This window comes from Talpa europaea (genome assembly GCF_964194135.1).
Source record: "Talpa europaea genome assembly, chromosome: X".
Classification (NCBI taxonomy): domain Eukaryota; kingdom Metazoa; phylum Chordata; class Mammalia; order Eulipotyphla; family Talpidae; genus Talpa; species Talpa europaea.
Genome location: NC_140081.1, coordinates 6,733,195 through 6,753,851, shown reverse-complemented (window position 1 = coordinate 6,753,851; position 20,657 = coordinate 6,733,195). Strand labels below are relative to the sequence as shown.

At 45.3% G+C, this 20,657-nt stretch overlaps 1 protein-coding gene across 2 annotated transcripts in view; it reads left to right on the top strand.

Annotated features, from left to right (window-relative positions):
- Positions 1 to 18,430, top strand: part of CLTRN (collectrin, amino acid transport regulator) — a gene marked incomplete at both ends in the record, with an annotated part of 28,009 nt that extends 9,579 nt beyond the window's left edge. The window contains 3 exons of one of the 2 annotated variants that reach the window (XM_084259159.1): positions 6,510 to 6,623; positions 10,905 to 11,099; positions 18,274 to 18,430. In XM_084259159.1, coding sequence (XP_084115285.1) covers positions 6,510 to 6,623; positions 10,905 to 11,099; positions 18,274 to 18,430 — 466 coding nt within the window. The remainder of the gene's footprint in view (positions 1 to 6,509; positions 6,624 to 10,904; positions 11,100 to 18,273) is intronic. The other variant, XM_084259160.1, reaches the window with a different exon arrangement.
- Positions 18,431 to 20,657: the final 2,227 nt, after the last annotated feature.

The window sequence follows — 20,657 nt, the reverse complement described above, 5'->3', positions numbered from 1 at the left end:
GATTGTGTTGAGTAAACAAAGTTTTGTTGTTCTCTGCCATTTTCTATTATTGAGTCCTGTCCTGGTTTACTTTGTCAGCTTTCCTCCTTGCAATAATGCAGAGACAGTGAGTAGAAATAATGAAGTTCTTCCTCCCTTCTATTAATGCATTCATTCATCCATTTTTTCCCAATCACTTACTGAGTGCCACCGGCCCCCTTCAGAACACAAGGATTGAATGCGCTGGAGAGACTTGGGCCTAGCCAGAGCTCAGAGGAGTGTGCTGTGTTGCAGATAGACAAAGCATTTGATTGTCTTCTGTTGACTCTGCAGCTGATACAATGCAGTTCAAGTCACTGCAGAGACTGACAAAGACTGGACAAACCACAAGATATCTAGAAGCACTTTGCTCTCCCCACTGTCCTGGGTCTGTTCATAGATACGGCATGGTGTCTGGTATGCAAATTCCAGTGTCTCGAGAGTTAATGGTTTCCACTTTGGTTTTCCATTGGTGGACTGAGGACATTGTGGTTTGGGTCTTCAAGGATCTTAGTAGCACTAAACTCCTACTCCTGGCACTTGTGTGAAGGGACATGGAATCTAAATGCTCTTACGATAGGTCTTTTCCTAAGCATCTTGGCTAATCAGTGTTAGCTCTTAGTAAACATGTGTGACTGAATGAAGCATCACAATACCCTGGCTTTTAAACCAGGTGCCTATCTGGGAGTATAGTGGACCCCAGAAAACCATGCCCTGCCCACCCGTTTCTCCCTCTTCATCCTCCTGAGCCCATGGAGCACTAACCCCAAAGTAGGTCTCCTGTGAATGGCCATAGTCGAAGTTCCCCACACCTGGACTTTATCTCCTATTGGGCCTCAGTTTGTACTCTTGGGGGAACCAAGACATCAGTTAGTTTCTCAAAGAGCATTCAAGCAAGAAGGAAGCCCCAGTCTCCAATGTGTGTCTATTTCCTACTCAGCTGGGCCCGCAGCTGACTCCAGAAGCAGGGTGTTCTTCCCCAGGGCCTTGCCCCACAGTATTGCTACTTCAGGGTGTGGGCCGCTCATACTAGTTCCCCTGCCTTCATCTGAACCAAATATAACACACCTCCACCATTCTGTTTCTGTGGTTAGTATTTATTGAACGCAGGTTCCTTTTGTGTTTGCTTAAACCTTCAACTTGATTTTATGGGCAGAAGCATCCCGGAGGAAGGATACTTTAAGTCCTTGAGGAAGACCCGAAGCAGTTTAAATGGTTCCCCTTTTGAGGCTGACGTCCATCTTGGAGAAATGATGGGAATGGTCCTTGTTAAGACACTAGAACAGTGGGGGGTATGATGCCTTTTGTATGTAATTATTAAGATTGCTCTTAGGCTGATGGATGCCATATCCTATTTAAATGCAGCTTTCTTATTTTCAGGGTACATTTGTATCTTATTTAGTTATCAGTGACAATCAGAATTATTATTAGTTTACCATTGCCTTCTTTTATGTTGTCTGTGAAGTTCATTTTAAAGTGCCCAGGCAGGGCCTCCCCGGTGGCACAGCGGTTGAGCGCTGGGTTGTAAAGCTGCCCGCGGCCTCTGCGGCGCCGGTTCGATCCCCGGCTGCTCCCCAGCCACCGGAGGAGGGTCCCACATGGCGCGCAGACCTCTCCTGCCGCCCGCTGCTCCCCTCAGCATTGTCCTTCGGTCCTTCTGCCTGCTCTGCTCCCCGCTCTGGCTCTGGGGAATTCTCTCACCCTCCCGTGCTTCTGACTGTACCCAGTGCATGTATAAACAAAACAAACAAACAAACAAATAAATAAAAACATGCCTCTATAAATAAATAAATAAATAAATAAACTGTTTAAAAAAAAAAAAATAAAGTGCCCAGGCAATATGTCCAATTACCCCTGAGCTCTTGCTAAAATATAGCTCTATAAATAAATATTTATAGATATATCCATAGAAATGTTTCCAGCTTTCCTGTCTTACTTTTGTAAACCTTAATTTTCTTACTTTATTGAAATAACATTGCATGATAACGTTAAGTAAGTTTCGGGTATTCATCTTACGGGTTTTTTTTTTTACCCCGGCCACTGGGGCCCCATCTTATGTTTTAATACGAAAGCATTAGGGGTTTTGAAAATGAGTTGCACAGGTACAGAGTCCTAACTAAGAATGATTCTTAGTTTGGGGAAGTTCTGTGCCCCATCCTCACCCCAGGACACTGGGTAACATCTGGATGGGGCTACAAGTGTGATGTCAGGGGTAGAGGCCAGGACCACTGCTAAACTTCCCAGAGCACATCCACCCTCTGGCAGTGACCAGGCCCCAAATGTCAACAGTGCTGAGGTTGACACACCATTCTGTTGGACCTGCCCTAGACTCTGCATCCAGCCACCCCTGACATTATTTCGTCTGAGCAATGCACTCACCAAACTAAGAAATGAATGCTGGACCAAAACCGTGAACTCCAGACTTTATTCAGATTTCCCATTAATATCCTTTTTCTGTTCCAGAGTCTATTTCTCCCTAGTCACCTTTGCCCTGTTCCTTTCTGTCGTTCCTATTTTTCGCGCTCTGAATGGTTTTGGAGAAGGCTGGTTAGGGATTTTGTAGGAAACCTTCATTCCACCTAGTGACATGGGTTTCTCGGTATTCAGTAGGGGCCAAGGGGCTGCTGGAGCAGGGAACCACAGAGGTGCAGCCCACTTCCCCACGTCGGGTGTCAGGGCTGCGCCATGTCCACCTCAGCATTGGTGATGACGTCAAAGCTTTGCATGAGGCGGCAGCTGGCCAGTTTCTTTTTCCAATCTGTACTTTTTAGACATGAGTCTTTAAGCCCGTGGAGTGGCCACCGCGTGGACACACTGAATTCCTTTCAGGGGCCTTTGGAGCCGGGGAAGTGTAGTTCATGGGGGTGGGGCTGAGAAGCGTGTTTGGGCACCGCTGTGGATGGAGTTGCCTACATCCTCCTCCTGCTTTCTTTCCCTTTATAGCTCTTCCCCCACCTGGCAGTGTGTACATTTCCTGGTTTATCTTGTCTCCACCCCGGAGAAAGCAAGCTCTGCGGGCAAAGGGACTTTGCTTTGTTGACAGCACATTTTCTGACTCTCTAAAGGGGATACCATGAAATTCATGATTAGGTTCATTGAAAGAGGCTTTAGGTGGCAAGCACAGAACAGGCCAAGTATCCAGATGACTCTTGCCTGGCTTCTGGCCTGCTCTCCTGTGCCACAAACAATACTTGGCATTGGCTAAATTTCTACAAACCACATGGGCTACGCGGACATTCCACTTCCCACCTTTTTAACTCAACAGTGTATTGTTGAGATTTGCCCCTTGATAAAAAATGCGTAATGGGCCCAGGTGTGCCAGCAGGGGCATGTGTGCTGCAGGGGGTATCTGGCAATGCCCGGAGATATATTTTGTTGTCACTACGGGAGATGGTCCTAACGCTGTCTAGCGATGGAGGCCAGGTTTGCTGTGAAACATCCTAGAATGCTCATCTCCCGACATAGAATGATGTGCCGCTAGCCAGCCCTTGAGAACCCTGGGCCGCTTCTTCCTTTAATCTCGGCACGGCACTTGTCCCCTTGAGAACACACACCGGATGCGCCTTGTCCAGTGGCCTGTGGGTGGACATTTAGGTTGTTCCAATTCTGTATTCTGATAGAGTGCTGCAAAGAGCAGCCTCACCAACGTGCGTGTGCACGCGCGCACGAGTGCTCAAGGAAACACTGGAACTGCCGCCACACGCAGCTGGGCCCACACACACCCACAGCACTGCCTGGGATTCCAGTTCTCCGCACCTCTACCAGCATTTGGTTTTATTTAACCTTTTAATTTTTGCCAAGCTGAAGAGTTTAGATGTGTGGCTCATTTGAAAGGATTTGCATTTTCTGAATGCCAATGAGGCCAAATCCTGAATAATTCACTCCCCACAGCATTCTACAAACTCAGGGTCATATACTGCCAAGGGGGCTGCACTTGGTTTTGTTCATCTCTGAATTTATCTGTATTGTAAAAGTGTGTTTTCAGGGAGACCAAGCTGGGCTGTGTCTGCCAGCAGAGGTCGCTGTCCCTCAGGGGTTCTCCACCAGTGTGGTTTTGACTCTACCCCAACACACACCCCACCATCAAGCACCCAACCACACCACCCACCCACACCCACATCCACACACACACCCGACCCTGCCACCTCCCACCCCACCCCCCTACCCCCACTGGGGCTTCTGACAATCACTGGAGACACTTATTTTCTCAGGGTGGGCATGCCTGTGGCACCTAGAGGCCAGAGGCTTCTTCTGCTGAAACCCTAATGCAGAGGACAGCACGCAACACAGCAAAGAAAATGTGGGCCCAAATGTTCAGGGTGTCAGGGGGGGAGACCGCAACGTGTGAATCGTTCCAAGAAAGACGAGGACGCGCTCTGGGGTGATAAAGCCACCGTTGTTATTGCAAATGCGGATCAACCGGAGGCGTGAAGTGGTCGGGGAAGCACCTTCCGCAGGGGGTTTTGGAATGGCGGGGCGGTGGGCAGGAAGAAGCCGAGGCTTTGACAGCAACCAGGTGTGCTGGAGCGGGGCCTGCAGGGCAGAGGGGCAGGGCCTGGGTCGGGGGAGAGGGGGTCAGACTGCCAAGGGCGCGCGCAGGGGCCAGGCGTCCAGAGAAGTGCGGGGGGCAGTCCAGGGGCTGCAGCGCGTCAGGGCGCGGGGCGTTCGGGCGGCGTCCCGGGCCGGCGTTCCTGCAGAGGCCTGATGAGCACCCGCGGAGGGCTGGTGGCCCGGCGCGGCGCCAGCCTCCTCCTGCCGGCGGCGGGGTCGGCGGCGCCGGGCGGGCCTGGCCGCAGGGGCCCGGGTCTCGGCACGAAGGTGGCCAGCACGCCGTCGCGCCACAGCGGCCGGAAGGCGGAGGGCCGCGGCTCGGCGCTCGCGCTGGCCCTGGCGCTCCGGAACCACAGCGGCCCGTCGCCGCCCTGCCTGCACTTGTGGCAGCGCCGCGCGAGCGCCCACTGCAGCCGCGCCTCCCGGGCCCTGGGGTCGGGCCGCGGCGCGCCGAGGGACGCGCTGGGCCGGTGCTGCAGCCGCGCGATCTTCAGCGTCACCTGGTTGCGGCCGCGCCGCGGGCAGCGGGCCTTCCACTGCCACTGCTGGGCGAAAACCTGGGCCTGCAGCGCCACGTCGAGCCCCTCGGCGCCGCCGGCGGGCGCGCCCGGCGGGCGCAGGCAGGCGTCGGGGCCCGCGGCCCCGAAGAGGACGGCGTAGCCGCCGTCGGGCGGCAGCGTGGGCAGCGGCTGCGAGCGCAGCCAGGGCTCGGGCGGCAGGTAGACGACGGGGCAGGGCTCGGCCTCCAGGCGGCGGAAGGCGGGCCGGCGGCGCGGGCCGGGGCTCGGGCCGGCGCGGGGCAGCAGCGCGGTCCTGGCGCGGCTCAGCAGCCGGCTCAGGTAGCCGCCCATGATGGCGCCGCGGCCTGCGGCGTCGAGGCGGGCGGCTGGCGGGCGTTCTGGAAGCCGGGCCGGCCAGTGTGATGGGCGCGAGAACGCGGGCTGCGCTGACGTGGGCCCGGGCACGGGGTCGCGCACGTGACGGGCGGGCCGGGAGCGGGAGCGGGTGGCCGGCGCGTGGCTCCCTCGGGCCTCGCGGCTCCCTCGGGCCTCGCACGCGGCCCCGCCGGGGGGGGGGGAAGCGGCCCCGCGGCCCACGGGCTGGGAAACCCGCGGGAAACGGCGGCGCGAGGGCGCGTCCTCTCCGCCTCGCCGGGGGCCCCCCCGACACGCGCGCGTCCTGCTCTGTGGCAGCTACAGCTCCACGGCCTCGCCGTCCTCTGCAAAGGCGGCGGGTCTTTTATTCTAGAATGCTGGTTTTTGATTCCACTTTTAGATAACTGGCCTCTGTGGAAATAGTGAAAGCTGCTCACTATTTATCATTTTGGAGCACCAACTCTCTCTTAGAATTTTCAGTCTTTCTGCCTCAGATTAGAGCATCTCTCACCTCTAAAGCCATTTCTTCCTGTCATTTCACCTGTAATCCATGAATGCCGATGAGAGTGCAATTTGTGGTTGGAGTGCAGGTAACTTCAAAAAACTGTTCATCCTCTTGGCAAATATTGTGGCCCTTTGTTTGGAGGTCTGTTGTTGGGCTGGGCGACTACTAGGTTGGCGGGAGGGATAGAAATGGTGACCAACGGAGCAAGTATTGGATCAAGAATGTGTAACACATTTGTCCGGATGAGGCAGGACACAGAATGAAGACCCTCAAGAGGGCTTGATGAGGGAACACAGATCTGTGGTTCAGAGAGACGCTGCATGTTGGGGCAGCAGGGTGCTGGCAGATCGCAGGTGATGGGGAATGAGATTTCTAATGTTCTCCATGGACTAATTCTTTTCTCCTTTTTTGATAGACTCATTTAAGGAGTGATCCCCAAGATATTTTCATGCGTGTCTAAGATGCCTCTTAAAGTGGCAGTAACACCAGAGTGAGTGCATGGTCTAATGCCATTGGGTATTATTTTCTAATAGCCTATTTTTTCTTCTCTTCATCTGCAGTATTTCCCAAGTCCTACTTTGCAATGCAACCCAGCGGGTGTCATTCTGGTTTGTAGTTACAGACCATACAAAAAGTCACACCCTTCCTGCTGCTGAGGTACAGTCAGCCATAAGGTAATCACTGCTTAATACGCCTTCTACTGGTAAATCGACTTGTTGATTTATTCAACTCTTCATTGATATTAAAGAATTCTCTCTGCTTCACAGTCATCTGTTAAGGTGTCGAAGATGTCATTTTGTTAGTTTTTATTAGAGATTAGTGTAGATCATTGTTTCTCATCTGGGGTGATTTTGCCTTCAATGAGACATTCACAGTGTCTGGAGATATTGGGTGGTGGGTGAGGGGCATCACGATTGGGAAAGTGGTGCCACCATCATCAAATAGGCAGAAAAGTAAGGGATTCTGGTAAGCATCCGTCTATACACAGGACAGCACCTCATACCAAAGAATTATGCAACCCTAAATGTCATTCGTGCTGTGCTTGAGATAGTCTGGCTTCACTATTAGCCAAGAATGTTTATTATTGCTTCTCAGGCCAGAATGCCTCCTGTAGCACATGTTCATTGCACAGATTCAAGAGCTGGCATGCTTAGGTTTTTGATCCTGGTTTTGCCTCTTGCCAACTATTTGAACACAGACAAGTTACTTCCCCTCTTTTTGCCTTCCTCTTAGCATCTATAAAATGGGAATAATTATGGTATCACTCTCTCAGAGTTGTCCAGAAGACTAAAGGAGTTAATAAATGTAAGGCATTTTGAGGGACAAGTCACATCTTTGACTTTTATTTAAAAATCAAGAAAACTATTCCTATTTCTTGGGCTTTGTAGGGGCATAAGGGGCACAGCAGGTTTTCTGTGATTTGGCAGATGGGTAAAGGAGAGTCCTGGAGCCCTCAGTGGCTTTCTCAGGCTTTTATTGAGCTTTTACATTTAGTGCAGCAACAAAGTACACAGCAGGCAGGGGTGCTGGGGGGCCAGGAGGCTGAGGCCCCCAGCAAGTCTTCACTCTGGGCTTCTCTGGCCTTCTTTCTCCCCTTCTCTCCAGTTCTCTCTCCTGCTTCTTTTCTCCTGCCTCTGCTTCTCTTGGCCAGTATCTCAATACTGCTGCCATGGCCCACAGAAGTAAACAATATAATTTATAACTATGTAACATGCAGATGCCCACCATTAGGCATGCAATCCTAATGGTGGGAGGGCAGAAAAGCCTGAAAATCATTTACCCTACAGGCCTCTTAGGATTTATCTTTAGTCAATGTGTGGTCTTTACCTTTAAAAGATACTGTTTTTGAAAAAGATACATACAAATTAAAAATAAATGCTATCAAAGACTATTATCTTATTAATTAATGAGGGAACTAGTGAGATGTTAAACCGGGTGGACAGGAGACTTTGAGAAAACACAAGTACACAGGAGTCGATCAATGGAAAAGTTCACTTACCCAGCTTACACCAGTTCATCCACCAGTAATCAACACTGCTTCTCCACTGTGGACAACAATCATTTATGTTGTGTCCGTTTTCTGCAATGCATAGATTTGCAAAGTAATCCAAAGACAATGAAAGTTGGAAATTATCCAGAAAGGCGCGCTCACTGGATCATCAGTAATATTTTTTGCCCATTTCAAGTTTTGCAGTTTTCCTGTCTGTTTCCTTCCTCCTCTCCTTGTGATCATAACAAACTTTCAAAAGAAGCAGGATCCAATTTGTTTTTTTCAGTGAATGCACACTTTATGTGTGTCAGAACTTCAAAATGTCACACACGATTGATGTTGCACAAAGCTGTGTTTGGAAGAACAACTTCAGGAAATAAACCATTTCCCCCCCAAAGAAGGAATGAAGCAAAGTAATTTTCACAAAGGATTTGCAGGTTACTGAAATGCTTATTATTGAGAAATAGTTGAAGAACTCATGCTCTCTGTGAAATATTAACATTTAAGATAATACGTAGGTGATCAAATGCCAAAGGTTTTCGTGTGAGCAATCTTCTGTTTCCCTTACTGAAGCAAAGGCATTGCAGGTCTGTACCAATGGGAAATAATTTAATTTGTTCTAGCAAGAAAATTTGAATCAAATTGTTTCTGCACTTTTGCCATTAAGAATATTGTTAAGACTCACCACTTAGGGTTTAAGAATGAGGGAATATCATGTTTCATGTAAAAAGGATTTCGTGAGTGCCCCATGATCTGGGCAGGCTAGAAGGAAAATGAAGGCGCTGTGCGTATCTTTAGGGCCTAGACCAGCGCTGCCCCATGCAGGAGTCACCAACCACATGTGGCTCTGGAGCTCTTGAAGTGTTGCTTGTTCAGAGTTAGATATGCACTATTTGTAAAGGACACACCAGATTTCAAAGACTTAGCCCAAAACGAAGTGTAAACCAACTCAGTATTGGTTGCACATTGAAATTCTGTTTTTTTGGCTATATTGGGCAAAAACATATTATTAAAATATCACCTATTTATGTTTTTAAAAATACAACTCCTAGAAAAGTTTAAGTCATACATGAACCTCACATTATGTTTCCTGTTTTCCAGTGCTACTCTAAGGGTAGGTGCAATCAGCTTGTCTATTGTGAATTCAATAAAGGCCATAGAATATTTCCAAGAAATAGCCTCTTCTAGTTTGCAAATTACAGTTAGAAATTCACATATTTGGTTTCAGTCAAATGAATCTTTACTATCAACCCCTCTCTAACTGCCGCCACCACCCAAACTGCCGATTTCCCCCAGGAAAAGTCACGTATTTACCTTTATATGTATTTTTTTGGCTTCTGGATTTCAAAAGCACCATTTACTTTATTATTATTTTTTTTAAATAATAAATTTTATTTTTATATTCCCCATACAATTGCAGCCCCCCCATTCTGACCCCAATCCCTCCCCTCCCGCCCCTCACCCCCCAAAAAGTGTCTCTGGTTCATAGTTTTTTGTTGATTTTGATTTTTACTTTCTTATAGTTATTCATTTTCCTGGTCCCTTATTTAAGTTTTCTAGATTCCTGCTATGAGTGAGACCATCCGGTATTTTTCTTTTTCTTTTTGGCTTATTTCGCTGAGCATGATCTCTTCCAGTGCCATCCATGTTGCTGCAAATTGCATGTGTTTATCTTTTTTGAATGCTGAGTAATATTCCATGGTGTATATGTACCACATCTTCTTGATCCAGTCATCTATTTTTGGGCATTTGGGGAAAAGCACCATTTACTTTAATTCTATGGAGCTACTTGCAGTTTCCTGAAGAAATCCTGCCATGTCCTGTCTCCATTTTTGTTGTCACTGCCTACTTCGGACTAAAGAACTCCTAGTCATCCCTCAAAAGTTGCTTTCTCAGGAAAAAGAGCCCTGACTTTTCACTGCGATATACTTGCCCCTCTGCTTCTCCCACTTGTGCCACATTTCTCCCATATTTGCCTCTTTCACAGGACATTTGCCTGCACTGTGATTACTGAGGTCCTGATCTGCCATCCTTTGAGACTCTAAGATCCTTAGTATTTATATCTCATTTTCTATCTCCAGCTCCTAGCACAGTAAATGGTACTTAGTAAATTTTCAACCAATGCTTATTGAATTAATGAAAAAATAAAAGAGCAAATGGATGGCTTTGAAGCTGCTCCTCGCTTAGTGTTTTCTGCTCTAGTTTTCTTCTCATGTTTATCATTCACTTTTTACATATAATTTTATCTTTTCAGGCTATTGGTATTTATGTCAGCTACCTTAAATAGAATTCTGTCATTTTAATCTAGATGCCACCTCTCAGGATATAAACATGAAAGACTCACTTAAAACTTATACAATGTTATAAACCAATGTCACCTCAATTTAAAAAACACCGCTTTGGGAATGGCTCAAAACTCAAGACATCTGGGCCTCCCCGGTGGTGCAGCGGTTGAGCACTGGGTTGCGAAGCTGCCCGCAGCCTATGCAGTGCCGGTTCAATCCCCGGCTGCTCCCCGGCCACCGGAGGAGGGTCCCGCATGGCGCGCAGACCTCTCCTGCCGCCTGCTGCTCCCCTCAGCAGTGTACTTCGGTCCTTCTGCCTGCTCTGCTCCCCGCTCTGGCTCTGGTGAATTCTCTTACCCTCCCGCACTTCTGACTGTACCCAGTGCTTGTAAATAAATAAATAAATAAATAAATCTTTAAAAAAACAAAACAAAAAACTCAAGACATCTGCCTACTTCTGGGACATTTGTAACAGTGAGGGGTGATAGTGCGTAGGCCACCATTGCAACTTACTAAAAGGAAACTACAGCACGATTGCCCTCATCAGACTTTCTAGTTAACCTGAGGTGTCCTGCGAGCGGGATGTTCTGTTTATAGAGATAATTATAATCATGGATAGCACTCTACCTGTTTCTAATGCTTTTTGTCTTGTTTTGTTTTTGATCATTATTGTCTTTTAGAATGAATAGGAACCGGATCAACAATGCCTTCCTTTTGAATGACCAGACTCTGGAATTTTTAAAAATTCCTTCTACTCTTGCACCACCCACGGACCCATCTGTACCTGTCTGGATTATTGCATTTGGTGTGATATTTTGCATTGTTATTATTGCAATCATGCTATTGATTCTATCAGGAATCCGACAACGGAGAAGGTAAGATATTTAAAGGGACTGGTTTAAAGAGCGTTTTCCTGTTTCTTTGGTTACTGGGGAAAAAAAACAAGGAGAGAATTTTCCCCAGTTGAAGGGAATACCTTCAATCTGAAATTTGGGGGAAAATGGCGATTTTCAAATTATCACCTATGTTCTTATTTTTAGACACTTTTAAGAGTCCAGTGCACATGACTTAACTATGACTCCTTCCATAGATATCTTTCCATTCTACAGTATAGGCATGTTTCATATCCAGAGTCAAATTTAATACCTTTTTTATGATTTTGTAAGCTGGATATTCAGAGATAAGCAGACCTTTTGGGTGGGCATTTGTTGGTAGTCATCCACTTCCAAGTGCTAGCAGTTCCACAGTTCTTTCCATGCCTCCCCACCATGGCCTGCCTCTTCTTGGCTCAGGGCCTGCAGGTGGCCATCTTGTTCCACATACTTTTGTGCCTTTTTGTACTTGCCTTCCTTTGATGGACACTCATTCCTTTAGTGCCTATAATATTATATGGAACTGTGTTCCTCAGAGTGACCCTTGAATCAGCTACCTTACATCAGATTCACTTGTTCAAAATGTAGGTTCCTTGGCTCTACCACAGATCTGCTAAATTAGAATCTAAAGGGGTTGCATTTTTTTTTTTTTAATTTTCTAGAGGCATGTCTTATTTATTTATTTATTTGTTATTTGTTTGTTTGTTTGGTTGGTTTATACATGCACTGGGTACAGTCAGAAGCGCGGGAGGGTGAGAGAATTCACCAGAGCCAGAGCGGGGAGCAGAGCAGGCAGAAGAACCGAAGTACACTGCTGAGGGGAGCAGCGGGCGGCAGGAGAGGTCTGCTCACCATGTGGGACCCTCCTCCGGTGGCCGGGGAGCAGCCGGGGATCGAACCGGCTGCAGAGGCTGCAGGCAGTTTCGCAACCCAGCGCTCAACCGCTGCGCCACCGGGGAGGCCCTAAAGGGGTTGCATTTTAATCAATTGCCAGGTTATTTTGATTCACTTAGTTCAAAAACTTCCAATTTCACTACATATTGTATTGCCACTCCTTGAGTAAATTGACCTGGATTCTGGGGGCATTTGCGAATGTTAATGCATAAATTATTGCTATCACTTCAAGAGAAAACTTCAGAGGAGGATGAAAGTTACTAAGGTAGTAGGGCAGGAGAAGAGGAGACAGGATTTTTCTGCATGATGAAAGGTAAAAATAATTTTGTTTACAAGTACCTATGATTCAAAGGGAAGTGGAGAGAGTCTGCAGCTCTTCACTGGATGCTTTGATAGTTCTGAACCTTCCCTTCTGACACTAAGGAAGAGGAGTTCTGGTGAGTGGGGGTTGCAGGGATGTACAGTGGTTTTCGAAAGCGTTGGTGCCCACACGGAACATTTGGGATGTATTTGGTCAAGTGTGTGTTCAACTAAATGCCCCTCCTGAGGTTTACTACTTTTCAAATATTTCATCCTAGTTACTAGCAGAAAGTCATCATTTCAAATCTTGGACTTCGCAAATTCTTTTTCACAAATGATAGGTATGAAATAAATGTCATTTATAGCTAGTCCCCAAAATGAAACTCAAAGGTTAAGATCAACTTTGTACTTGCTTGATTTTCTTGATCTTGGCATGACATGTAATGCAAAGAGACTTGGGACCAGTTGTCTGTCTGTCTTGTTTGTTAGAGCATTAGGAAATATTCTCTTGCAGTATTTGAAAACTCTCATGATTGTAACCTTTGAGAATCCACTCCATCTGCTTGGTTTCCAATGTTCTCATTAGCATGATAAGGTGTAGGTGTTGGAATAATGGACTCTGGAGCTATACTGCTTAGAGTCAAAGTATTTATCTCCTAGAGTCTGCTCTTGTATATAATGCATTAACTGTATGGCTCCCAGGAAGCACAGGCAATGAGTCGGGGAAACCAAGATCAGGAGAATATGATTTATGGTGCTTGAGTCAAGTTGGTTAAATTTTTCTTTGCTGTCCATGCATAGATAACTTTGCTAGAACAACATTGAGGTTTGCTGAAAATAATTAACTTGATGGGATAAAAAGAGTTAATACAGTAGTGAGCTTAGATTGGTGCCTGGCGCACAGTGAGCGCTCAATAAGTGTTAGCTGTCACTATTATTTAATTATCCTGCCATTTGCTGGTCTTTCAGCTAGTTTGTGCTGGGATCAGCTATCTCTTTCCTTCTGAGCAGATTCTGCAGTAATATAGTAATTGGGTGTGTGGCATCATAATCTGTTGCCTGGGAGAAGTGAGGCTGTTGTCACAATCTTGCCTTCACAAATTCATCTCTTGTTCAAACTAGGAAAACAGATGGGCAAATCTCTTGTGTAAACTTGGAGAGCATCAATAATTAGCAAATATAGTCAGGACAATTAGCACAACTTTCTGAAGATAAATTGATTTGCTGTGTTTTAAGTTTGATACAATCTGTGATAGGTTTCTCTTGGGCAAAGTGTTGCTTCAAAGGTGAGGAGAATGTATAGTCTAACACACATTTGATAATTGTGATCAAAGCCCTTTTTAATCACGGAAAAGATAGGCTTGGTCCCTGAAGCCTGTAGTCTTGAAGAAGGTAGTCCAAGAAATGTTCAGCAATCCAATCCATATGGTAGATCATAATGGACGTTTGTGTGGCTCTGATTCCTAAACGTAGAATACAAAGAGCAACCCCGGGCCACTGAGTCACCATGGAGAAGAGCGACAGTCAGCGAAGACATGCAGACTTAAACTCGCTATTGAGGAAATTTCTCAAGTAAAGTTTTATTAGCAGTTGTGACAGCTGTGTCAGTGGCAGCATTCCATTGATTATTCAGAGCCACTGGGTAGAAAGTGTGCATTCAGTGAAGCCCAATCGAGGTGGATGTAAATACCAACTATTACCTGAATGACCTTGGTGGAGTCATTTAATTTCCGTGGAGATGTTTCTGTCTGTAGTAGGGCAATAATGTATCATAGAGCTTTCATCAGGATTGGATGAGAGACTGTGTTTAAAGTACCTGGGATGTGGTATCCACTAAATAAAAAATTATTATTATTATTCAAGATCAACTGAACCTATTTCTGTGATCAAGCAGTGTTGACAATGATCTCTTTTCTATCCAGGTATTGCCACTGTACTGTATTAAATTGTCCAGTTCAATGACATACTGGGATTTTATTAACAGACACCTATTTTAAAAGACTATAATCATTACTTGACTAAGCAGCTCTCTCTAAAAAGAAATACTAATTAATAGCATTTGTTGATTTCATATCAAGTATGAATTTCCTGAATATTTAAGTCATTGATTAAAGCTTGAACCAGCCACCTTCAACACACCATAACAACTGCCAGCTCCTTGTGAAATAATTGGAGGAGATTGCTTCTCTTTTGCCAGCTAGTTGAGTACAGCAGTTTGTGGAAATGACAGATTTGTTGAAGGGAAAAAGTTGTAGAAATAATCTTTTTTTGGTAGCTTTTGGCAACAATTTGAGGTGGGACGGCAACGAAGACGAACTGCATATATTTCACAATGATGTGCTAGGTCTGTGTCCAGCCCAGCCCAGACTAGGCATTTTAGTTCTCTGGCCAGCTGAGGATGGTGCTGATGATGGTGATAATGATGACGGTGATGGTTGTGATGCTGATGCTGAGATGATATTGATAATGGCGATGAAGTTGATGATGTGATGTATATCAAGAGCACTGGATCAGTGTTCTTGGTTTGGGATTCTGGTCTCTGGTTCTGACGTTTATTGGCTAAGTAGACCTTGAGTAAGTCACATATGGAAAATGGGGATAGTAATATTTTCTTAAATATATGTAGTAATTATGAGAGGACAAAACAAGAGCATACACGCCAGTGCTTTATACCCTCGAAAGTGCTATGTCAATGTGAGTCACTAGCATCAGCAGCTGAAAGAATTACAAAGTGCTGATTCTATATAGCTTTCAAAATGCTATAAAAGGAGAGTCACAGATACAACACAACTTCAGACTTGCGTGTACATAGCAGAATTGATTTATGAATCTAGTATTCAATCGGTTACCATGTGAGGGCCTTAGGGAGGGGACCTTAATGATGATCTAGAGCCATCTCTCCAGAAGCCAAGGCCCAGAGAGGTAAAAATAACGTATTCCATAGTTGGCCACCCATTCTGTGATGGGAGCGATAGAGTGAATCACGGAGAGACACGTGTAGATAATGTGAATGGTCTTCACCTGCAAGGAGATTGGTGACAAAACCAGGCCAAGGACTCGGGCTGTAGAAGCCTAACGAATGCTCATGGTTGAGCAGAGATGTTAGTAAACTTACTTGGTTTATTTCTGGCTGTATTTCTGCTCCCATAAGGTCAGTAGTCAGCAGAAGCATGTTTGGATTTCTACGAATCTTGCTTTCATACAAGGGAATAGGACAGAGCCAACATTTTCCTACACTGATATTTTACATTCTCATAAAAGTCTTAATTACATGAAAAGTGTATCTAAAATCAGACATGTTAGAGCTAATAATTGTTTTCTTTCTCTGCTGTTCTTAAATGTCCGTACTCAGTAGGATTCACATACGTGTTTTGAGGGATGCCTGGGGAGACTAAATGGAGTTCTAGCTTACATCCTCTCACCTCTCTTCTTCCTTTCTGAAAGACAAATTGCTCTCCATTGAACTCTCAATCTCTTCATCTCAAAAACAGGGATAATAATAAAATAAAGTCTGAATAATATCGCGGTGGGAATGAAATGAGATGATCTCTGGTTTCTGCCCTGTAGCAGATACTTGTTATTATTTCTACTCCTCTGTTGCTGCTGCTTCTTCCTGTTACAGGACAGATAGAAGGTGACCTGCCTGCCTCCGCGTGCTGCGGAAATGTCGCTGCGCGGCAGTGCCCCTGAGATGTGTTGGCCACCCTGGAGTTGCCCTCAGAAATCAACCATGCCGATTATGAGGGCAGTGCCAACCCCCACTAGTTGATTCTGTCTTGTTTTAAAATCATATTTGCTCTTTGTCGTCTCTCTGGCTATTCTCAGGCCTTGGCTTTTCATCTCCATCTTGTTTGCAAGGAGACAGAGTTGCTCTTCCTGCTTTTAGCTGCTGCCGCGCCTTTATCTTCAGCAAACCCTGTTCCTCAACACCCCGCAGCTGCTAGGGCCACTGGGCGCTTCTTTTAGCCCTTCTTTTGCCCCTCTTCTCTCTAGATGTATGACAGAAACCCACTCTCAAGGCTCCTGGAGGTTAGTTTCAGGCATTTTAGTCACTTTTGGAAATTTAAAGTTTTTTTTTCAAATTTTATTTGTGTGCAGTTGTTAATGTAACTGTAGTTTGGGGGGTACAAGTTCACACCTCCATGTGTGCACGGGCCTCACTCACCTTCTACCAGAGCTCCAGTGCCAAGGCCCTACCCTTTCCCCCCGCTCTCCCCTCTGCCCCCTACCCGTCTGGTAACCACCAGAGTTCTCACAGAGCCCGAGAGTGGTCTCTGTTGTGTTTGCCAGTTTGTTCTCCTTGGTCATTTATAGTCTACGACTGAGTGAAACCATCCGTTAATTGTCTTCCACTTTCTAGTCATGGCTCTTTTATCCTCTTCACGAGCCATCTGACGCCGCAGGAAGCGCGGAAATCATTAACACTCAACCTTATTTTTCAGGAAAAAGAATTCATGTTTTAAGCAGAACATCAGATCAGACTTATCCAGAAAGATAGCTGAGTTTTATTATCCTTAGTAAGAGCAATGCAGAGGCAGTGAATCAGTTTATTACATGCACACTATGCAGTGTGACAAAGGGCTGTGTTACTGTTAGATAACCTTTGAGCCGCTTATCATGTCCACTAGCCTGCAAGTTACTGACACTGCAGTTTGGGAAGCCCGGCAATGCCAAGACTGAAAGACTGGAGCTAAGTTCACCAAAGAACAATATGTACCTAATTTACCACTGACATAGCTCAGTTTGATAAATTTCCATAGCGATTTCCCTTAGCATCTTTTTGGTTGAGAAATCCTTCTGAGAGAAACTTGCCCTCATCCATTTGTATCTTTTTTAGTTCTTCCCCCTGCCCTTGTGATGCCTGGTGGGTTATTTTTCCTTTGAGAGTGGAGAGGGAGGGTGAGATTCTTTGCAGTGATCTGCATGTCTCCAGATCGCTGCAATTTTTCTCCTGACTCCATAAAAACACTTTTCTAACAGAAATAACTGGCAAATAAGCACTGACAACCATCGTTTCTAAGACCACGATTGTATTGCCATCTACTTCAGAATGTTCCATCCACTAAAATTTTATAATCTAGGATCCATAATTACATACACCAGTTGTCTGGGTAATATTTGAATGTTTAAATCTGTTTATTGTTATGGAGAATTATTATTCACTCCCAACCCAATGAGGAGTAATTTGGGGGCAATTTACACAAGCTAGACATTTTTCATGGTAATTTACAAGTATACATTTGCTACTAGGGCTTCATCACCTTCCACCTTCCAATAGTACTCCCACCTTTTGAGATCCATAAAAATCGGGAGGAGCAAGGATGCATGAAATTTGGAATTTTTCCCTTTGAGTTCTTGACGCTTTAGGACAATGGATGAATGTTCGATACTATGAATGAACAGCCTGTTCACAACAGGAGGGGACAAAAGGTCCTCATCCTCAGGTGGGTGATTTCACCTGTCTGGAGAACCTACTCAATGCATGAAACTCCAGGTTCACCCAACCTGCACCGATTGCTGATGCTCGGAGCAGTCGGTGCATTTGTTCACCCTGTGAATGGAAAAACTCAGCAGCCGATCCTTTCCCAGGCCTCAGGGACCACAACCCCTGGCTTCCAACCCAGCATTGGGCCTATAATGGCACATTCAGACATTTGACAGTGGCAGACACAATGGCCAATAGTAGGATCTACAGCGTGGGAATGGCACTTCACATTCTTTATGAGCTCCAGCTATTTAAAACGATCTAATAAACCATCAGTGAATTGTGTGGCAAGATCTATGCTAATTTTTAATTCTAATGGTAGGAAAATGAATATTTCTTTCATCAGTTTGAAAAAATAAATATAATGCATTTGAAAACATACAATATCATCATTTGTTTCATCATTTTAAGGTTCCTTTTCCTTTCCTCTCTCCATGTTTGTACAGAAGAACATGCATTCTCCTCCTAGGTTGCAATCATTCTCTTATGTGCTTTTAGGCAAAGCAAGGGACCATCTGAAACGGATGACACTGAAGATAAGTGTGAAAACACAGTCACAATTGAAAATGGCATCCCTTGTGATCCCCTGGACTTGAAGGGAGGGCACCTAAATGATGCCTTCATCACAGAGGATGAGCGACTCACTCCTCTCTGAAGAGCTACAGTTTTGCTATCCCAAGAAACTCAACACTTGTTTCTGTGCAATCGCTGAGCATCACAAATCACTAAGGGCAGATTATATATACTTTGCCATCCTTCTTCTGTAAGAAATTTTGAATGTGCATGAAAGTGAAAGGAAATCAGTTATACCCGTGAGGACCAGTGGAATCATAGCTGTTAACTACGCAGAACATTCTGAAATATTTCTCTGATAACACAGTGTTTGAATGTAGTCATGTGGTGTTTATAGCTATTGATTTAAAAATGCCTTTGTATTTAAGCATTTCTAGAAATAAGGTAGGGCCACTATATATATATTTCACACTTTGAAGACCTAAGGAAAAAAATTTTTTTTTCAGAAAAGAATACATCTAATATGGTATAGAAATCATTGAAAGTGGATCCTTTTTGAATATTGTTTATATCACTCTGTATATGATTAAGTAAGCAAGAATAAGAAGTAATTATTGTAAAGGTAATGGATAGACATGGGAGTGTTGATAGACAAGGTGGAATTTGATCCTGTTATCATACCAGTAGTTGCTTACTTATTTTCTGACTATCGGTCTCTAATAGGGCAGCTCTGTTCATTGACTATTTCTGTGACTTGTACAAGTACAATCTGTGTTAATTTAATAAAGTGCTAATCATCTGATTGTGTGACTGATTGTGGCCTGAGATTCATTTTCATACTGTGGAACAGGGAAGCCTATTGGTTATGTTTAACATGCTCTACAGTGTTAGAAATGAGTTGTTTTTGTTGTGTGTATCCTTGCTTGGAGACACTTTGTAGTTTTTGGACTTGATTCTACTAGATAGGTCATAGATCATTCTAAACTATAATAATTATTTTACATTTATTAATAGAAAGTGCTCGGTCTCCACTGCTATCACCCATAGTTCAGGTTACAACAACACAACAGTCTCTCCCTCACTTTCCTGCCTCCAGTGTTGCTCCCTTAATACAGACTCGAAGAGAGGCAGTTGGATGCAGATTTCCTGGGGAGTGCTCTCAGGAGACACGCAGGTAGGAAGTGAGGGAGGCAGTGTGGCAGACAGACTCTAAGGTGACCCCCATCATGCCCAGATGTCCTAATGTTCACCCCTTCGTGTAATTCCCTCCCTTTGTGAGGACAGAGCCTCTCACTTGATTCCAGTGAATAGAATCTAGCAAAGGTGATGAGACGTCACTCCTGCGATCACTTTATATTATGCCCGCATCTGTCTTGGTAGCAGACTCGTCCTAAGGCCTCTCCTTGCTGGCTTGATTAAGCGAAGCCATGCTGGGGAAGTCCACATGAAAGAAACTGAGCGGACTCTAGGAATTGCTGGCAGCCTCCCAATACCAAAGGCAGCCTCCAACCAAGAAAGAAGCAGGAGTCCTCAGTCCTGCAATCCCAAGGAAATGAATTCTGTCAACAACTGGAGTGAGCTTGGGAAGCTTATTTCTCCCCAGTCAAGCCTTTGGATGAGAATGCAGTTGGGCCAACACTATGCTGGTGACCTGAGTGGAGAACCCAATTAAACTGGGCCCTAACCTCTGGCCTATGGACATTGTGACATCACAAATGTATATTTTTTAAAGTCACTAAGTTTGTGGTAATGTAAATGAATAGAGTAGATTAGGCAATGGGAGAAGTAACCAGCAAACATGTTTATATCAGAAGCCTCAGTCCAATCTTCAGGGGGTTAGGAGCTGGGTTCATCCTAATTGAGATAAAGCAGCTAGGCTTTAGTATCTCCATGTTTGCCAGCCATGGCCATGGGTGCTCTTTGAGAGAGGGTTTGCCCTTGTGAAAGGCTCTTCTCTGTGGCTTGGGCCAATTCCCATTGAAGGACTCAACTGGGAGCCATCAAACGCCATTATTTCCAGAAGCTAGGGATGGGTCTATGGCCCCTGAAGAGGAGGCTGATGGATCCCCAGAGTATCCACCAAACCCTCCCCAGTCCCTCGTGATAATGTAGCTTGAAAGAATATCCAAAATGCAAACCTGACCCTGTTGATTCCTAACAGAAGTTTTTAAATGACTTCTTACTGGATTTAGGATAAAGTCAGACCCTTAACATTGGGCCTGTTGTGGTTTGGCCCACGCCTTCCTCTCTAACGTCACATCTCACCCTTTCTCCTCTCTCTCATCCAATCAGAGTGGATCTCTCACTACCAGGCCTTTGAGCGAGCTTTCCCCTCTGCCTGGAACACACTTCTCTCTCGGCCACTCTTC